Source organism: Phasianus colchicus, chromosome Z (genome assembly GCF_987193195.1).
Source record: "Phasianus colchicus chromosome Z, bPhaCol1.hap1.1, whole genome shotgun sequence".
NCBI lineage: Eukaryota > Metazoa > Chordata > Aves > Galliformes > Phasianidae > Phasianus > Phasianus colchicus.
Window position 1 is genome coordinate 49,876,217 of NC_143476.1, and position 19,140 is coordinate 49,895,356.

A 19,140-nucleotide genomic window follows, 5' to 3' on the forward strand; every position below is an offset into this window, starting at 1 on the left:
CTTCAACTTCCAGCAACTGGAACCTGTTGCTTAGAGGAAGCTGGGGAAGCGGGCTAGGCAGGCAGGGGTGTCTCCTGTGACACCAAGCTGGGACTCTCTTCCAACCTTCCTCATCAGTCAGGTCTGTCCTTTTTGGGGGTATTTTCCCGGAATCCTTCTCTCTGGCAAGACAGCGAGTCGCTCCACCAGTCAATCTCCCGCTCACACTCCCTGATGGTCCTAAGTCTCTGCATCTCATCCTTGAGTTCCACCACCTGGCTGAGCAGCTCATCCACCTGCTCACACCTCACAGAGGTGGTGGTCCCTGCTACTCTCCCTGGGCAGCAGCAGGCTCAAGCACTCCCTGCAGCCAGAGACCTTAACAGCGACATTTCTCGGCAAGCTGTCTGTCTGGGTTGCCACGGTCTTCTTAGAATAAGCCCGCTGTCTAGTGGAGACCATGTTTCGGCCTTTGGTCTCAGAGACTGCCAAGGAAAGCCAGTCTCCTGAACAAGGAGGGACCAAAGCTTAGAATTCTCACACGAACTAGACCCACACGAACAGATGTAGCACCCTATGGGAAGTGTGGGCTGTGCTCACTCACTGAATCTTCCCTTTCTCAGTGAGCAGAAACAATGGTTTCTCACCTGTTGTGTTTTGTGCTAGCTTCCACCCTCCCCGAAGCTATTTAAAGCTTATTATCAAGTGTGAAGGTTAAGGGCAGGTGTTTAAGCCGTGACGCTAATGTGCCAGCTCCACCCCTAGTATTAAATATTATTTACTTAATATTTACTTTGGTTTTGCTGTATTTTAGCCATTGTGAGCTAAGAACAGAAATAGAAGAAAAAAAAAAGCAGTAAAAAAGCAAATCCAAATGTTTTTTTATCATTCAGTACTATTTAAATATTACAGCTGTATATTGCATCTCCCCAAAATGATATGTGATGCAAGTCATGCTTTTGTTTCATGGAGGTTTTCATTTTAACATCAGCAGCTTCTTGTAATGCACCCATGAAAAATATTCCAAGGCAGTGTGACCATCGGTAAACCTAAATTTTACATAAAGAGTGTAAAGGGGTTCCTAGGGCTCCACTGCTTCAAAAATCCTGGAGAGACTTCTGGGGCATAAGTGAATGAAATATCCACATTTGTTTAGCAGCATGTGCAAACAAAAACACAGTTTAGATGTCATATGATTATAAATGCTAGTCTTGCGTCTGGTGCTCATTTTACCCCCACCATAGGTATTAACCTATGACTCCTATGTCCTTCCTGCTGCACTTCAGAGTGCACTTACAGAAGCACTGGAACGAGTTGCCTGGAGATGTGGTGGATGCCCCATCCCTGGAGACATTCCAGGTTAGGTCAGACCAGTCTCTAAGCAACCTGATCTAGCTGTAGGTGTCTCTGTTCATTGCAGGGGAGTTGGACTAGGTGACCTTTAAGGGTCTTTTCCAACTCAAAATTTCATATTTCTGTGATTCTTTTCTAAATACTACCTTCTTGTCACATGGCTTGTTTGAGAAATACAGTTCTTAGCATCAAAAGCAGCTCTTGGAGGCCTCATTTATAAATCACCACCACCAAGGAGTTTTGTGATAGTGGAAAATTACAGAACTTGAAGACAGGGTAGACTCTTGCTAGGTAGTTATTTGTACAGATGTGTGCAGAGAATGAACAGGGTTTGATTTCAGATTCCCTGGCTTCAGATTTGTGTGTGACCATCCCTGACAGTGCAGTTTTGCAAAATACTGCTATCTTGCTGGAATGACACAACTGTTATGTTTGGGGAGCAACGTGAGGCTTTTTGTCAGAGGGACTCCAGACATTTCTGTGATAGCATAACGCAGTGAACCCTAGCACATGATGTATTTGCTTGTATTTCACTGTATACGTAGAAAACTAGCAGCTGCTACCACATCTTTATTAGTTTTTATTGATGTAAATTTTAAGGGAGAAAATGGAGACTCAGGTTCTTCATATGCACTGCTAAGGTTCCCGCTTTCTTAACATTCAAGCATTTGTACTTTCAGCTAAAGCTGAGAGGATATGGCAGGAATTTAACAACGTGAGCAAACAGTAAATGTTTCTACAACATTTACATAGCTACTTTATTCTTAGAAGTACACATTGTTAGTGCTTTTGGACTGTGGAGATAAGCTTTCACGTTAGGGCAAGTTCTCTACACAGTCTCAAGATGTGCAGTGTGTACATGAGGCCACTCCAAAACATGTACTTTGTTATGGTTCACCAAGTATGTAACCTTCACTTAAAATAGATCAATACCAATTACTCTTTAATTGATCAGCTAGCTTATGCTGTGTTATTTGAATATGGCTTGCACAAATACCGTACGAGGACTTCAGTGAGTGTTGTGGTTTCTGAGCTCTTGTGGTCATCCACATGCACTAGATTTAAACTCCCCTTTTATTTAATTTCTTTTTCTCTCTCTTTTTTTTTTTTTTTTTTATTTTTATTTTTATTTTTTTTTTCCTGCTTGCCTTGGTATTAAATGTCTATGTCTATATTTATGTTTTTCAGATTCCCATCACCAATTTTTCTTGGAATTGGACAGGTGTGTTCACAAGTAAAGCATATTGTATATACCCATTATTTAGTAAGTTAAACTAATGATAGCATAAAGATATATTGAGATGTGAAATCTCTGTTATACTGCACTACTTCTTTTATTAGATGCACGGTAAGAGTGATTTGTTTTAGTGAAATGGTGGAAATTTCACGTCATATTTGACATCGCTGCTGTAGAGTGCTGAAAAGAGTGAAATGGCTTGTAAAGTTTTCTGTCCCGTAGGGGGAGAGAAAGAGGGATTGATACATCTGTATTTCTCAAACAACTGCATCTCTCAGTTTCAGCCAAAACAAAGGAGTAGAAAATAAGTCAATGCTTTGTATTAAGGGCAATGGTGTGGGTTTGTTTATTTGCAGAACCTGAGACTCGGTGGCATTTCTGTATTTTGTTGACCAGTTCTTCCAAGATTTCCCTAACAGTTTGGAAGGAGCAGGTAGCATGATACAGTATGTAATTCAGTCTCTGAATCATGACTCCACTCCGTCCTTGTAGACAATTATTCTTTCCTATACAAAGAAATTTCTTTTTTCCGACCGGTGGCCTGCATTAAACTCTTACAATGCTGAAGATGCTCACTCTCCTTCATCCTTATCATATCTTTATTATTTATTGTTCACTTTACAATAGACTGACCAGTATACATCCCTCCTTCTCACAATAACAAAAAAGCTGTAGGAATGATTTTGCAGACTAAACAACACTCTGTGTGCAAATAGCATGATTATTATAGGATCGTGTCCTGTTTCACAACTTATAAAGCACTAATTATTTCACAAAGTACAATTAATTACCTTAAGGCATAAAGCCTTGCTTATCTATATTGTACTTTAAATAAATAACAGGCAGAATTTTAAGAACAAAATGTTATTCCAGTCTATGCACTGTACACTGTACTGTTCATTGAATGAAATATATAATATCTAACATCTATCAGATGCACATAAAGATTTTGTTTTTGAAGCAGTTCTCCTATGATACATTATGATTTTGTTTATACATGACTTCTTGTTTTTCCTTTTTATTAAGATAACAGCCACTATACTTACCTTGTATGTGTCAAAAGTAAATGAAATTATACACTTCCCTGATTTTGAGCAGGGTATACCCATGAAGGTAAGGATTACCAAGGTTGTGATATTAATTGAAAATGTTCACTTCTACAATGAGTGTCTTTCTGGAGGGCTTAAACACTTTTTCTTTTCTTTTCTTTTCTTTTCTTTTCTTTTCTTTTCTTTTCTTTTCTTTTCTTTTCTTTTCTTTTCTTTTCTTTTCTTTTCTTTTCTTTTCTTTCCTTTCCTTTCCTTTCCTTTCCTTTTCTTTCCTTTCCTTTCCTTTCCTTTCCTTTCCTTTCCTTTCCTTTCCTTTCCTTTCCTTTCCTTTCCTTTCCTTTCCTTTCCTTTCCTTTCCTTTCCTTTCCTTTCCTTTCCTTTCCTTTCCTTTCCTTTCCTTTCCTTTCCTTTCCTTTCCTTTCCTTTCCTTTCCTTTCCTTTCCTTTCCTTTCCTTTCCTTTCCTTTCCTTTCCTTTCCTTTCCTTTCCTTTCCTTTCCTTTCCTTTCCTTTCCTTTCCTTTCCTTTCCTTTCCTTTCCTTTCCTTTCCTTTCCTTTCCTTTCCTTTCCTTTCCGCCAAGATAAGATATAAAAGAATAGAAAACAGTTTTGTGTTTATATATCAAATATTATTATCCGCATCTTTTTTTCATTCAGTATTTAATTAGATCATTTTAATTTCACTTTGATATTCTTGCGTTCTGTCTGCAGAGAAATCCAGTGTCATTTGGTTATGCAATACATGGGAAAGAATGTTGTATCTTTATATAGCTGGATGAGCTTTTTCAGATTCCTGAAATACTTTTTTAAATGTTTACAGCTCACTGCATGGTCACTGGGAGATCGTGGGAGATATGTGCAGAAAATGAAGGAGGAAGAAAATGGAAACATGAATAGGGTATGTGATAAATCAATAGAAAACAAATATGTCACTGACAAAACCAAACAAATTACAACTGTATCCAGATATAACATTTCAACTGCAAACAAGGGGTTAAAATGCCCACTGAAAACACAACAGATAGGTTCTAGCTGCACTGTACAGTCCATACGTGTGTGTGGTCCAGAGAGGCAGGAGAGAAAGAGCATGAAACGCTATATTTTATTATTTCATATTGGGAATTAGGATTGGAAATGACTACAGTATTTTCTTTCCTTTTTGTTTGTTTGTTTGTTTGTTTGTTTGTTGTGTATGCCTGCATGCTGATTATATGTTGAGGAATACTGGTCATTATTTGTTCAGAGCTAGCTCCAAGCCTGGTGCAGCATTCGGATAGCCTAGCTTTTCAAGTCAGCTTCTCCTTTGCAGAACTTTGTTTTACAATCAGTATTAATTTTACTATGAGTGTGTCTCAGCTATTGATGAATGTTGTATGTTCTTAATGCACGTTGAAATCAGCAGTATTTCTGCGTTTAGAAATCTCATAGGAATATCTATAATGTTGATTATAAAATGCACAATCCACATTTTTTCTTTAATATGAATGAAGAAGTGGTTCTGAATTCTACTTGTAAAAACAATGTTTGAGACCTTGAGAAATATCTTCCCTCTTCACCCTGTGTTGATCCCACTACTCTGCCCTGCTGTAACCTTTATTTTAACATCAATATGTAGAAGGGCATTAAAAAACAGCATACTTTTTGTTGTTTCTAATAACATATATCCTTTGGAAGGCCTTCCTGGATATGCTGGAAGCACCCAGTGTTTGTGCATTGCTTTCAGTGCTGGATTTGACTAGCCACCATGAAACAGCTGAATTGGTCTTTGTTGATATCTTTACTTTTTAAAATACCATTGATTTGCAGTCTTTTGATGCTTTTGCTTTCATTGACAACAAGATTAGTGCTGTGTTTAACTCCTAGGCTGATTTACAGCCTCAGTGCTTTCAGGTAAAACTCTGAAGTACTTTACTGAGAAAGCCTTAGAGTTCTTGAGCCATTTTAAGAAAATATTACACTGGTCTGTGACAATATGAAGTTGATTGCACTTCAGCTGTACTTTTGTCCTCTCTGCTGTAAAAGAAAGGCATAATTTTAACATAGGTAAAATTGGTGTCATTCCTTTTCCATGCTTTTCTAGCATGCACAGCTTTGAGAAGACTTGGTCTTTGACAGAGACAAAATCTCCAAGTGCAGATGTAGGCACAGCATCACCAACTTTTTTAGACACAATAGAGTATGGGATGTGTTTTGTCTTTCTGATAGGAATAGGACTATATGTGCACACCAGCTTTGTTCCCATTTATTACATTGGCTTGTTTTTATTTTACGCAGCATTTATATGGTAGGAAAATAACAATTTTGAACTGCAGCTGTCTGTTGTGTAGGAAGAAGTACAAGACTTCTTGTACATTTTCTTAAGACCCCACACTTCTGTTATTTTTTCTCTGTATTGAGTTATTTTTATGAGAGTCAGTCTTGTTATGCTAGAAGAAATGGTAGAGTTTGGTTTGAAATGGTAACGTTTAATTTATCCCTAAATATTTATCTTTCAATTCTAGTGTCTCATCTAATATAACTCATTAGGTAGATCTAAAATGATGTATCTTTCAGGCATACTAATATATGTGAAGAATGTAGAAAAGCATACCTAAAGCTAATTCTCTTTTGTATGCCACTTGTTCCCTTGCTTATTTTGTTACTGCTATTATTACTACTTTTATACCTAAAATCTAAACATTAGGATACATATTAATCTGAAGGTGATAGTAATTAAAATAAAATTGGTGACAATTTACTTTAAATCAAGTCAGTCTCAGTAGAGATAAATTGCTTTTGTTCCTGTGAAATCTGTGAAGTCACAAATGGTAACCTGAATAAGAGATGTAGATCAGTTTGCAACAGTTACATATTTTCATCTAAAAAAATAAGTAAACAAACAAAACAAAACAAAAAAAAAAACAACAAAAAGAAACCTCTTTCTTGCTCAAACTTGCTAAACCGTATCTAATATTATAGTTCTCAAATTCTGTCAGTTAATGTTTCTCAACAGTGCTTCAAAATATGATCATCTGAGTTGTGTTTTTAATTGTATCACAGTTGTTTCCTCTGCCTCTGACTTATGTTGGAAACCACATAAGTGAATTATCAAGTACCAGCAAACTCAGGTATAGTAAGTTATAAATAAACTTCTTGGCTTTTACCCTATACTTTTGTGAGGGTAAAAATTGCTGAAGACACTCCATAGGGATTTCAACGCACATAATGCCTGTCTGTCCCAGTCCTAGTTTGTAACTTACTCCTCCTGTTTTGAGGATTTGTGCTTCTCTTAAGGGGAGCTTTGCCAGACCTGACTGAAAGTCTCAGTATTCCTCCATGACAATGAAAGCACTTTACATATTTGCAGGATCCTGTCCCCTTATACTCTAGTGTTCAGTTTTTCCTAGATGACTTATTCATAGGATTTGAAAACTGTAAGAAGAGGAGGGATGTGAGAAAGATTTATATGATGGTAATGTTGCAGGTTTAGAACACTCACTATCCACTGTGTAGTGGGATGGTGGCAGTGGTGTTGCTTTGCTGAGTTCCAACAGGCTGTGGGGAGATTTTTGAAGAGCTTGTTGGCTCCTCTGTGCCTAAAAGCAGAAATCATAGAATTACAGAATGATTCTATGGGAAGGGATCTCAAAGGCCACCCAGCTCCAACCCCACTGCCATGGAGTTAACTTAATTGTTAGCTTCCTTTATTTCCTTCCTGTTGAAAAATTCCTCTACTTACATTAAAATGTAGTATTATTTTTTTATTTTGTACTTTACAGTGTATAAAAGTTGATAAATTCCATGTGTCATGGTTTTGTGATTTTTGGTTCTTGGTATTCCACATCATAACATCATGTGGGGCAGTGGGAGTTTAACTGTTAATGCTCAAGCTCTGGGTACCTGCCCGGAAGAGAAGAAGAACTACATTCCCCAGGGGACTTTGCGGTCACAGAGAGTTTCAAAATACAACTCCTGGCAAGGTCACCTGATGCGCTCTTCTTCATCCGCTCTTCTTTGTCGGCTCTCCTCCTGTCTCCCTGCTGCTCAACTGGACTGCGCATCTCACCTCAGCTCTCTGCGTTGTGGTGAGGCCTACCCACCTTTCAGACATTCTCTCTCTCATTGTATTTGATTTATTAACTTCAATTTTAATTATGTTGTATTATAGTGTGTTATCTTGCATTCTGATAGTATATTTAGTAAATTAGTTTGTTTCTCCTCAGATGGTTGCCGCTGTTTTTAATTGTTTTGGGGTCCCCTGTTCCCTTTTTTTCTGGAGGTGCGGATTTTGTGAAATCCCTCCGCCCCGCTACTCACGGAACCGGGCCGAACCAGCCTGTAAACCATTGACACCATGTGATGTGAATTGGATAGAGTCATGTCCTATTAGATAAATGACACTGCTTGTATGAGGTAACTAGTCAAAACAGAAAGGATGACAATATGTGTGTTCTGACTTAAAGAAACAAGTAGTCAGATTTTATTTCCTAGCGACTCCTTGTGTTAAGAGAAATAATCATTGTTGTCAGGATTGAGGCAGATGGAATTTTTCAGAAAATGAAAATCAGACTTCCTGCTACTTCCATAGTGAGTTCTGGGAAGTCTCTGATGACACATTTGTGTTTGTTCTGTGACTGAAGAAGTAAACATACAAAGGCAAAACATGCAACTTGCTGGATTTCTATTGCAATTCCTCATTTACAGGACTTCTCTTGTACAATATGTTATGTAATATTTATTTATTTACAATATAATATGTCTTTCCCAGGTCTGATCTATCTTTTAATCTGGAGGACTATGACTTTGTGTTATTAAATTATATATTCACAGCAGCAAATGGAGTTTACACAAAGCAGAAAATGGACCCAAAGGTATCTGTGGTGTCATTAGGTTGAGTTTAACATTATGACAGTTTGGTTAATTAGTAAATAACTGGGGTGAACTAATAAATAGTTTTGTGTACTTTCAGATTTCAGTGGGTAGGTACACATACGCATCATTAATACAGAACAACCTGAGAAGATCTTGTTCTGAGAACCAGAGAACAGGCTTAAATAAACTGTGTTCTATTTTCTCTTCAGTCCTTTAAGCAAACTCTGTAGTGGCTTTACAGTGATGCTTTTATTTATAAAAAAATAAAGACAAAAGCAAATTATGTAACTCTAAGCTTGATATTTATCAAAGGAATATATATTTTTTACTAGAAACACACTTTGAAGTGATGTTTATGTAAAATAAACCTGTGGTGACAGAGACAGACCTGTCCAGTCTAAGTCAACAGCCATTGAAACTGCTATCTTTGTAGGTTGTCAAAAAGCAAGTCTACACCAAATATTGGTGCACCTCGGAATTAAGTGGTACCTTGACACATTGTATATTATATAAATGCTGAAGAGACAACTGTTTCAATACAGTGTCATGAAAACATATCAAATCATAGCAAAAAGCAGTTTAGTGATCTTGGATATAACTTTTGTCACTTTTATGGGTCAGTCCTTGCAGTGGAAATATGCGTTTTTTACTAATCTCAGAAGTGTCATTGAATTTAGACTCTGTATTTTTATCTGAGAGCAACCCTTCATGTTCTAACAGGTTTCTGCAAAATGCAGAGATTAATTTTAGAGCAAAAGCTAACCTGCAGAGATTTGCTGAGTAGTATGACTGAATTTAGAGAAGGAGGGGTCTTGTTCTTCATTCCTGAGATCCTCTCCTGCCTTTATCTCAGGCACATTAATCAACAGGTTTTATGGCATCCCTCAAGCTGTTTGAAGTTATGCCAGTTACTATAGGTGCTCCACCTAAGAGTCAGGCTTCATTAATTTTTTTGTTATACTAGCCTTAGAGAGCCACCCTGCTCTCTACTTTGAGGATGAATCTGCAGTAGATGAAATGGGTAATCCCTGAGCAAAGCAGAGACTTGTCTGCAGTCTAATACAAAGTATTTCTGGACTGTTGCGTTGGGAGATTTATAGCTAGCTGGTGCTGCATGGAGACTTTTGAAGGTATTTTTCTGGGCATTCAGACAATGTGATTGAAATGGAAGCTAATTACAGTACTAAATACCATATTCAATGATCATTACCTTGTATTTTAAATTGCAGCATGTTACATTCTAAGTGCTCATTTACAGTAATGTCAGAAGAATTACCAGGGTAGTGTTTAGTGTTTTCCTCACAAATGATTTGTATTTCCAAACACGGTGTTTCACTGTGTTTTTTTACAGGAGTTGGGGAAACATGATGTCCTTTCCAATAATGCTTGTTTTGTGATGGTTCCAATGATATTATTAGCTTTTCAACTGGAGACTTTTAGCAAGTAGGCACCAAAATTTTACACCTATTTATAATAGTTTTTAATTGTATTTTCTTTTTCTTGAGTTGTGAATGGATTTTTTTGTAGGAGGTAATCTTACTTCCATGTTGATGGCTAGTACTTGTTATTATTTGACTTGGACTTTTCCTTTATAGGTAAGAAACTGCAATTATTCACTCTAAGGAGAAGCTGAAGCCCCTGTAAAAATTCATAAATGGCAGGGACTCTAAGCTAAAAAAGGGTATCCATCTGTAGCAAGCGATTAGCCGTGTTCTCTAAAATTAGACTGCAAATACCAAAATCAGACAGTTCTTAATCTTTCTCTCATTCTGGTACTCAGGAGAGAATACAAGGGAAGAATGCAGGGATGCCGTGTGGACTTGCAGACATGGGATCAGGAGAGCCAAGGCACAGGCAGAACTGAACTTGGCGAGGGATGTTAAAAACAATATAAAAATGTTTTAGAGGTATGTTGGCCAGAAGAGAGGCCAAAGCAAGTGTACCTCTTTTGGTAAAAGTAAAAGGAGAACTGGCTTAAATGGATGAGGAGAAGGCTGAGGTACTGAATGAGTTCTTTGCCTCAGTCTTCACTGGCAGCCAGGATTCTAATATTTCTCATGTACCTGAACCCTGCATCCCTAAACCTCTAGGTGGGGGCCAGGGGAGTAAATCCCCCCCCCCCCACTGTAAGGGCAGAGCAATTCCGAGACGGCCTCATAAGACTGAATGCGTACAAGTCTATGGGGCTGGATGGTGTGCATCCCAGGGTTCTGAAGGAGCTGGCTGAGGGGGTTGCCGAGCTGCTCTCCATCATATTTGAAATGTCGTGGCTGCCAGGTGAGGTCCTGGATGACTGGAGGAAGGGTCACGTCACTGCCATTTACAAGAAAGGGAGCAAGGGAGATTACAGGCTGGTGAGTCTCACCTCTGTGCTGGGAAGATCATGGAACGGATCATCCTGGATGACATGCTTGATCACATGAGAATTGAGTGTGTGATCTGAGACAGCCAGCATGGCTTCACCCTGGGAAGATCATGCTTGACCAATCTGGTGGCCTTTTATGATGGAGTGATGGCATTGGTGGACAAAGTGAAGGTGATCAATCTCATTTACCTGGACTTGAGCAAGGTCCCCCACTACATCCTTATCTCCAAATTGGAGGGATGTGGATTTGATGGGTGGACCACCCAGTGGATAAGGAATTAGTTGAAAGGCTGCAGACGAAGAGTGGTGATTAATGGTTCTACGTCCAGGTGGAGGCTGGTAACAAGCAGTGTCCCCCAAGGGTGTGTCCTGGGACCGGTGCTCTTTAACATCTTTATCAGTGACATCGATAATGAAATTGAGTGCACTCTGAACAGGTTTGCTGATGACACCAAGCTGAGTGGTGTGCTGATATGGTGGAAAGAAGGGATGCCATTCAGAGGGTCCTGAACAGACTTGAAAGATGGGCCCGGAAGAATCTAATGAGGTTCAACACAACAATGTGTTGAAATGTTACTCCCATTTTTGTGATTGAGAGAAAGGAAGACCTGGGGAACTACAGACCAGTGAGTCTCACCTCTGTGCCTGGGAAGATTGTGGAGCTGATCCTCCTAGAAGCTATGTTAAGATATGAGATAAAGAGGTGATTAGAGATAGCCAGCAGGGCTTCACCAAGGGCAGATCGTGCCTGACCAATCTGGTGGCCTTCTATGATGGAGTGACAGCTTAGGTGGATGAGGAAAGGGTGGTGGATGTCATCTGCGTGGGAAATTTAGGTTAGATGTTAGGAGGAAGTTTTTCACACAGAGGGTGGTGATACAGTGGAACAGGTTGCCCAAGGAGGTTGTGGATGCCCCATCCCTGGAAGCATTCAAGGCCAGGCTGGATGTGGCTCTGGGCAGCCTGGTCTAGTGGTTGGCAACTCTGTACATAGCAGTGGGCTTGAAACTAGATAATCATTGTGGTCCTTTTCAACCCAGGCCATTCTATGATTCTGTGATTCTGGGAAAGTGCAGAGTTTTGCACTTGGGCTGGAGGAAACCCAGGCATATATACAGACTGGAAGAAGCAGTCCTTGAGAGCAGTCCTGCGGAGAAGGACCTGTGGGTCCTTGTGGATGAAAAACTTAACATGAGTCAGCAGTGTGCTCTTGCAGCTTGGAAAGCAAATGGTATCCTGGGCTCCATCAGAAGAGGGGTGGCCAACAGAGACAGGGAGGTGAGTGTCCCTCTCTATTCTGTGCTAGTGAGGCCCCATCTGGTCTAGGTCTGGGTATGGGGCCCCATTACCAGGAAGACAGCTGTTGGAGAGGGTCTAGAGGAGGGCCACAAAGATGGGTAGAGGGCTGGAGCAACTCCCCTACATAGGTAGGTTGAGGGAGCTGGATTTGTTCAGCCTGGAGAAGGCTGCAGGGTGACCTCATTGCAGCCTTCCAGTACCTAAAGGGAGCCTACAAACAGGAGGGGAATCAACTCTTTGAAAGGGTTGATAACTGCAGGACGAGGGGGAATGGTTTTAAGTTGAAGGAGGGAAGATTTAGGTTGGATGTCAGGGGAAATTCTTTACAGAGAGAGTGGTGAGGTGCTGGAACAGGCTACCCAGAGAGGTTGAGGATGCCCCATCCCTGGAGGTGTTCAAGGCCAGGTTGGATGGGGCCCTGGGCAGCCTGGTCTAGTATTAAATGTGGAGGTTGGTAGCCCTGCCTCTGGCATTTGGAGGTTGGAGATTCATGATCCTTGAAGTCCCTTCCAACACAAGCCATTCTGTGATTCTGTGAAGAGCAGTCTTTAAAGTGATTCTTCTATGTTTATTGGCCTCCATTTGATGGAAGGCCTTAGTGATCATCATCTACCTTTGAGGTAAAAAATATGGGCTCAGACTTGAAAGGTGTTCATTAATAAATCTAAAAAGTGAAATAGATTTCAAGGAGATTATTTATTTATTTGCTTTTATCTCTGTCATATAACAACATATTTATTGTATAATGTTAGTCATAGTGTTGGTATTTCCATCAACAAATATAAAAACTCAAATTCTGTATGAAATGCATATTTGTATTTATTACTTGCATTGTGCAGCTTAGTAGCTTAGTAGCTGCTCTGTTATTCAAGTGGAGACTAAATTGTGTGTCTAGATGTCGTGAGTGCTGTCATCCTGTTGCTTTTGAAGCTAAATACATCAAATTGCTTCATGTAGTTATATAAACAGTTCATAAGGTGTATCTAATGTATTTTGTGTTTTCATGCTTTTATGTTGACTACATTTTATATTTCTTAGTAGTTGATTATATATAATGTAGTTCTCTCTCTCTCTCTGTTTGAACAGGCAATGCATTTTCAGCAATGGACAGATTTTTTATTTGTCTTTCAATTTCTTCTTTCCTGCTTCTTGGGGTAAGGACAGGGGACATTCAAGCAAGATGCCTTGATGGCAGTGTTTTAGATTGCAAATCTCCATTGTAAATCATACTAATAAAGTATGTCAAAATTAATGGATTTCTCTACCAGCTTCGGTCTTGTTTTTTAATGATTTCAAATAGTGTAAATAACTGTTTTGACGTTACCAGTGTTGTCCTCACCTGTTATTATTAATATAACATTTAGCTTTCTTACTTTCTGTACTCAGAATCTCTCAGAAGAGCTGGATCATCAGATTATCTTCTGATAATCTGACTACTTCTGTGCAGTTAATACAACGTAAACCCTTTAGTGCAGGAACAGTACTTCTGTTCTTTAAAGTACCTGGGAAAATATGGGAGATTCAGAAGTAATGAAACACTGCTTTGTTCCTATTGGAATTGCAGAGTTAAGGGAAGAATAAAAAAGTATGCCAGGTCTAGTTCTGCTCTTTCATATTACCAACCAGGAAGTCAAACTGCCTTCAAATATTGACATTTAAGAAGCATGCAGAACAGACGACTGCGCTAGAGATCAAGAGGCACATAGTAAGACTTCATTTTTTAGCTTTGTGCAAGAGAAGGAACAAGGGGATGAAAAAAACCCTGCAGAATACTGATTCTTTAAAAATACTAAATGTTTCAAAATGTTGCTAAAGTTTTGGGCTTCTGAAAGGAACTTATAACAATTTCTGTTTTATTTTTTTAGGTTTCTTCTGTTCTAATCTACTGTCCTATGCAGTCATTACAATTCTGCGCTTACAATGGCAGTAGTATATTGCTGCCATCAAGGTGAGTTATGGAGCAGAAGTGGGAGGTGAGAGTGCTGAAATAGATAAAGAAGGGCATTGCCTCAGCTCTCATACTGATCATGCTTTGAGCTGGAAGCTCGTAAGGAGGGCTAATACCGAGACACTGATTGCGCGACAGTTACATTTTACATTTTGGAGATCCACATTACAAAGAGACATTGTTTTCTTTAGCTGAAGCTCACGTATACTCTGGAAAGCAATGTTGAATATTGATTTATTTTTATTTTTCCTACAAGAGAAACTCGAACCAGTTTTAGTTAAAAGATACACATTTACTACCCTTTATCAGGTACTGTCACCTATGGCTGTTTGTCAAGTTCTGTTAAGTTTGTCAAGGTTGCTTAGGCAAATCCATTGAAAATGATGCATACTAATCCACTTTCATTTTGCGCTAAATGTATTTCCACAGCCAGTGATAAATAGGGCATTCATAAATTAAAAAATAATGGCTAAGCTGTAGTAGAAGTTGAAGAAAGGATTTTATTACAAAAAGTAACTGCTCCATTGTGTGAGAACTTGTATTCTAGGTGAATGGACTACTTTGTTTTGGTTTATAAAAGTTCTGGTTGATTAACAATAATACATGCCTGTTTTAAATCTGGATTTCATGTCCTCACAGTCTATATTCTGTAACCTGCTGTAATATAAAACCAGTGCAGTTTCCTTTGTGTTGATGGGACCAGAATGACTGGGCTGAGAAAGCCACACAAACACCATTTTTTGCTTGTGTTTGGAGAGGAGCACAAACTTGTAGCCCAAGAGAGTTTTAGTTATTTTGTATTCGTGGGCCAAACAACTATCAGCATTCAAACTAGCTTAGACACAGGAATCACAGACATTTTTGCTTTATGAACAACAATTACTCTTTGAAATGGCTTGATTTACTTTTAAAGTTGAGAAGCACTTTCTGTGTCAGTAGCCCCCGGTAGAAATGATGTCATCATTTGGGTTAGCTGCTGAAACATTTGAAACCAACAAAGCATTGGTAAAATGATTACATAGTTCCATAGCTTTTCTTCTTTCTACAGGGGACAATTTCATTTTCCACCTGATGGGGGGTGTTGGTGGATTCTGAGTTTAAACTCTGCTTGGCTTGAATTTGGGCCAAGTGCTTTGAATGCCTTTTATTTGGCAAAGAGGCAGTCCTTCAAAATCAATAAGAAATGGCATTTACTGTAACTTTAAAGCATACTCCTGCATGCTTGAGAATGCAAAATCTGCTTTTAAGTAGTGGAGTTTGGCTTTCCAAAGAATAAAAAGAAGTACATTTTCAGAAGGTGGATGTAGTTCTATTTTGACTGTCAAATAGCTGACTTCCTTTTTTTGTTGTTTTTTTTTTCTTCAGAAATCAATCCCAGTGCCTTGCTCACTCGTAGAAAATGTATTGATTTTATTTCAGTATTAAATTGTCCACAGAGCTGATATCTAATGAAGCTAATTTAAACACTGATTCTAGAGTGTAACTATGTTATTATTCTATCTAATCTATTTTTCCTTAGAAAAATAAATTAATGTAATTTATGTTCTTGGAGATGTAAATTGACTTCAGTAAATGCACAGCTTTTGTTTTCTTTTCAGAATATGTCCATTGCTTACATTCGGATGTTGATTGATGGAGATTACACATTGTGTTAAAATTTATAGGGCTAAATATTTGATAGGTAGAACTTTATTTGTTAACTCTGAATATTTCCCAGTGAGATGCAGTTTTCTATTTTGTTTGATTTGGCCCATTTTGGTGATACAGTTTGGAAACTGCTGGCCTAAGGAAGCACTGTTTCAGGATGTAAGTTCATTGCAGTTAGTAATATTTTTTTCATTTTACTATTTGGATTTAAGCTTATCCTTTTATGAGTAGTTTCACAACTGATAAGTTCTGAGCTATCAGGCTTCCAAGGGAAAAACAAGTAGTATGGGAAATAAGAACACTGACTGAGTGAGTTACTTTCATTAAGTGTGACTCAGAGATGTTACATTTTGTGTTTTGGTGAACTCTTGCACCTGCTTGTGTGAATGTTGAAGCAATTGATAACTGTTCTTCGGAGATTCAGTACTGGTTTCTCAGACACTTCTGAGGCACTGCTAATTTTTGCTAGCTGGAATTTCTTCATCCTTTGGAAGGAAGAGTACATACCTGTAAAATGACCATGTGTATATACCATACCAGTAATGTCTGAGACCTGTGTTCTTTCTCTTTTCTTTAGTATGGCAGGTGGACTGAGATACTCATTTTTAACTTTGAGAGGAAACATCAAGCCTGCACAACATGAGGATGAGTAAAATGTACTTCCTGAGTTAAAGTGTTAGCCAAAAAGCTACCTTGGAAGAGACTGAAGATTTAAGTTTGCTTAGCATTGCTGAGAATCTAAACAAGTATATGCTGGAATACATTTGGAATGAGGGAAAAAGTGTTGTCCCTCAGTTACCACAGATGGACACATATCTCATAGGTTCAGAAATATTCTGAATATATATATGTATTTACATCATGAGCTACTTTATAAGAAGGAATGCCATGAGCAAATCCGGAGCTGTGAATTTCTTCATTCACCTATATTTGGTGCTATTTGTGATTTAAACACTGATTCTAGAGTGTAACTATGTTATTATTCTACCTAATCTTAAGGAAACCTGTGAATTCTACTTCAGTTTCTGTCTACTCGTTACGGCAAAACTTGTAAAGATCACAAGGCTTGGTTCAGCATTGCATTATGCCGTCTGTGAAAGCAGATGAAAGGTGGTTATGACTCAGAATGATTTTGGCTATGCATTTGCTCTTGTTTAAGTTACTGTAGAACACAGAGATCAAAGAAGAGGTGTGCCCCAAGATTGCTCCACATGTGTTAACTGAAAAACTAAGGATATGGCATAACGTGTTTGGGATGCGTTTTGTAGACGTTCTCTCTCAATCTTTTCCTCCTCCTCAGTAACATATCAGTATACTGCTGCAAGTGTTACAAGTGAATCGTCACAACTTAGCTGCTGTATCGAGGAAGGATGGAAACTGAGAGAGACGTTTTTAATATTTAAAATTACATATATTTTTTTCTGAGCCAGTACAAAGCCAGTAATTAGAAGTAACAAAGGTAACATCTCTGATGTTTTTTCTAACTTTCTGAAGTCATGATACTAGGTACTAACTACAGGAAGATATATGTGGAAGACTAATTGATATAGGGAAGATTAACTTTTATGTTTCGATGAGAATAAAGGATTGGTGTCCTTCCGTGTCTTATATATACACTGAAGGTTTGTGGTACTAATTTATGTTCAAAATTTACAGCGAGTGAGTATGAAGTTAGCACAGCGGTTAAAAATAAGTCTGGAATCCAGAGTGTGGGGGTTTTTTTGTTTTTGTTTTTGGGTTTTGAGTGTGTGTGTGTGTGTTATTATTTGGGACAAAAAGACACTGTTCTGTATCTTTATTTCCTTTTCTGAAATACAACTGGTGGTGCTTACTTGCATTTCCAAGGAGGTAATGTTTAGTCTGAAAACGCTTAGAAACTGCAGGCTGGAGGACAGCAGAATAATTAAACTTGTTGAAGTTTTCCATTCCATACAAGTGTGAGCCAAGAATTTTTAAAAATAATCAAATCAAGATAAGATTTTGGAAGACCTTGGTCCAAGGCGATCTCATGACTTCTAGCCCAGTTTGAATTAAAATACAACAAAAACTGAAAAGGATTTTGTTGTGTGTAGCATGAATAACCAGACTGGATTAAATCTAAGAAATGGGTCAGTAGCTCCCACTGAATGGTAGGAGGAAGAGTGGCTTCAGATATTATAAATTTATTCTAGTATTAATGGTCACAGTGAAAGTTGAAACAGGAGTCTGGGCCCAGCTTCTCATAGCAGGATGTAAGATTGAATGGAGCTTTTGGGAACCTGATCTAGTAGAAGGTATCCCTGTTCATGACAGGGAGGTTGAAATGGAATGATAAATTTTAACTGCCCTTTCTATCTCAAACCATTTGCTGATTCTCTGAGATGTGACTGTCATATTCTACCTGTTAAAGAGGTGGGAAGGGAATGTGTTATTACAGATATACAGAGTGCTTTTGTTCTAAAGTTTTCCCTATGTACTTTAAAAGCTCTAGTATCTTTTGAGCATATTCTTGTATAGGACACCTGTTTCTCCAGATCATTTCAGCCTCCAAAATCCTTGTTTTTGAATCTCAATTCTCTGCAGGACAAGGCATTGTGAGGTTTTCACTGATTTTTACTAAAAGATTATGGAAGCTGTTTAATTATAATACCCATGGACACATATGGGCATGTACTAAATAAGATGTAGTTTCCACAGAGGAACAGATACTGTGTGAATTTAATTATTAATGTTTTGCTTTACCTTTGATAAATAAATAGATGCATATTATAATATCTTTTATTATTATTATTTATTTCTGTGTGGATGCTTTCAGTCATGTGAGTAGCATAAATATTTGCTTTCTGTATCATTCACTTCTGTACTACAAATGAAGTATTTTCATTAATTCACTCTGTACTGCAGTGGAAGTGATTTTATTTAAATCATGTTCTATACCACGTTTCGTAAGTTCCTTCCTAGTTGCATTTATCTGAAGACCTAGTTCTCACAGATTTTATTATAGTTTTACTCTGGATGGTTGAAGGTTTAGGAAAACCAAAATTAGGTATTATCTATAAGAGCTTGAAAAATTAGGTGTTACCTATAAGAGCTTGCACATGATTGCATCCTTTTCACAAAGCAATTCAGCTTCAGTCATTTACTATTTTCCTCTGTAATTGCAGAGAGAATATTGTTCCAGTAAATCTGCCTGTTAAAACTGGGGTTATGGGCTCAGCCAGACCCCCAGACCCAGTTTTGCATTTTGGAGTATGGGTAATCACTGAAATGGCTATTCAGCTAAGTGGTTATTTCTCTCAGTTAATAAGGCAGTAATTTAAAACTGATTTCTCATATGATCCATCTGTAGATAGTTCTGCCCTTAGGTTTCTGAAATTTCACGTTAGTTAATGAAATACTAAAACAGTTGTAAAATGATATCACTTATTTGCTGTG

General features: G+C 38.2%; 1 protein-coding gene across 1 annotated transcript in view; it reads left to right on the top strand.

Annotated features, from left to right (window-relative positions):
- SLC35D2 (solute carrier family 35 member D2) overlaps positions 1–17,480 on the top strand; it is a 24,672-nt gene extending 7,192 nt beyond the window's left edge. The window contains 11 exon segments of the mRNA XM_090131886.1: positions 2,521–2,554; positions 3,596–3,682; positions 6,656–6,723; positions 6,986–7,067; positions 7,490–7,680; positions 8,364–8,466; positions 9,819–9,873; positions 9,876–9,910; positions 13,218–13,285; positions 13,997–14,079; positions 16,304–17,480. Coding sequence (XP_089988012.1) covers positions 2,521–2,554; positions 3,596–3,682; positions 6,656–6,723; positions 6,986–7,067; positions 7,490–7,680; positions 8,364–8,466; positions 9,819–9,873; positions 9,876–9,910; positions 13,218–13,285; positions 13,997–14,079; positions 16,304–16,320 — 823 coding nt within the window. The 3' untranslated portion in view covers positions 16,321–17,480.
- Positions 17,481–19,140: the final 1,660 nt, after the last annotated feature.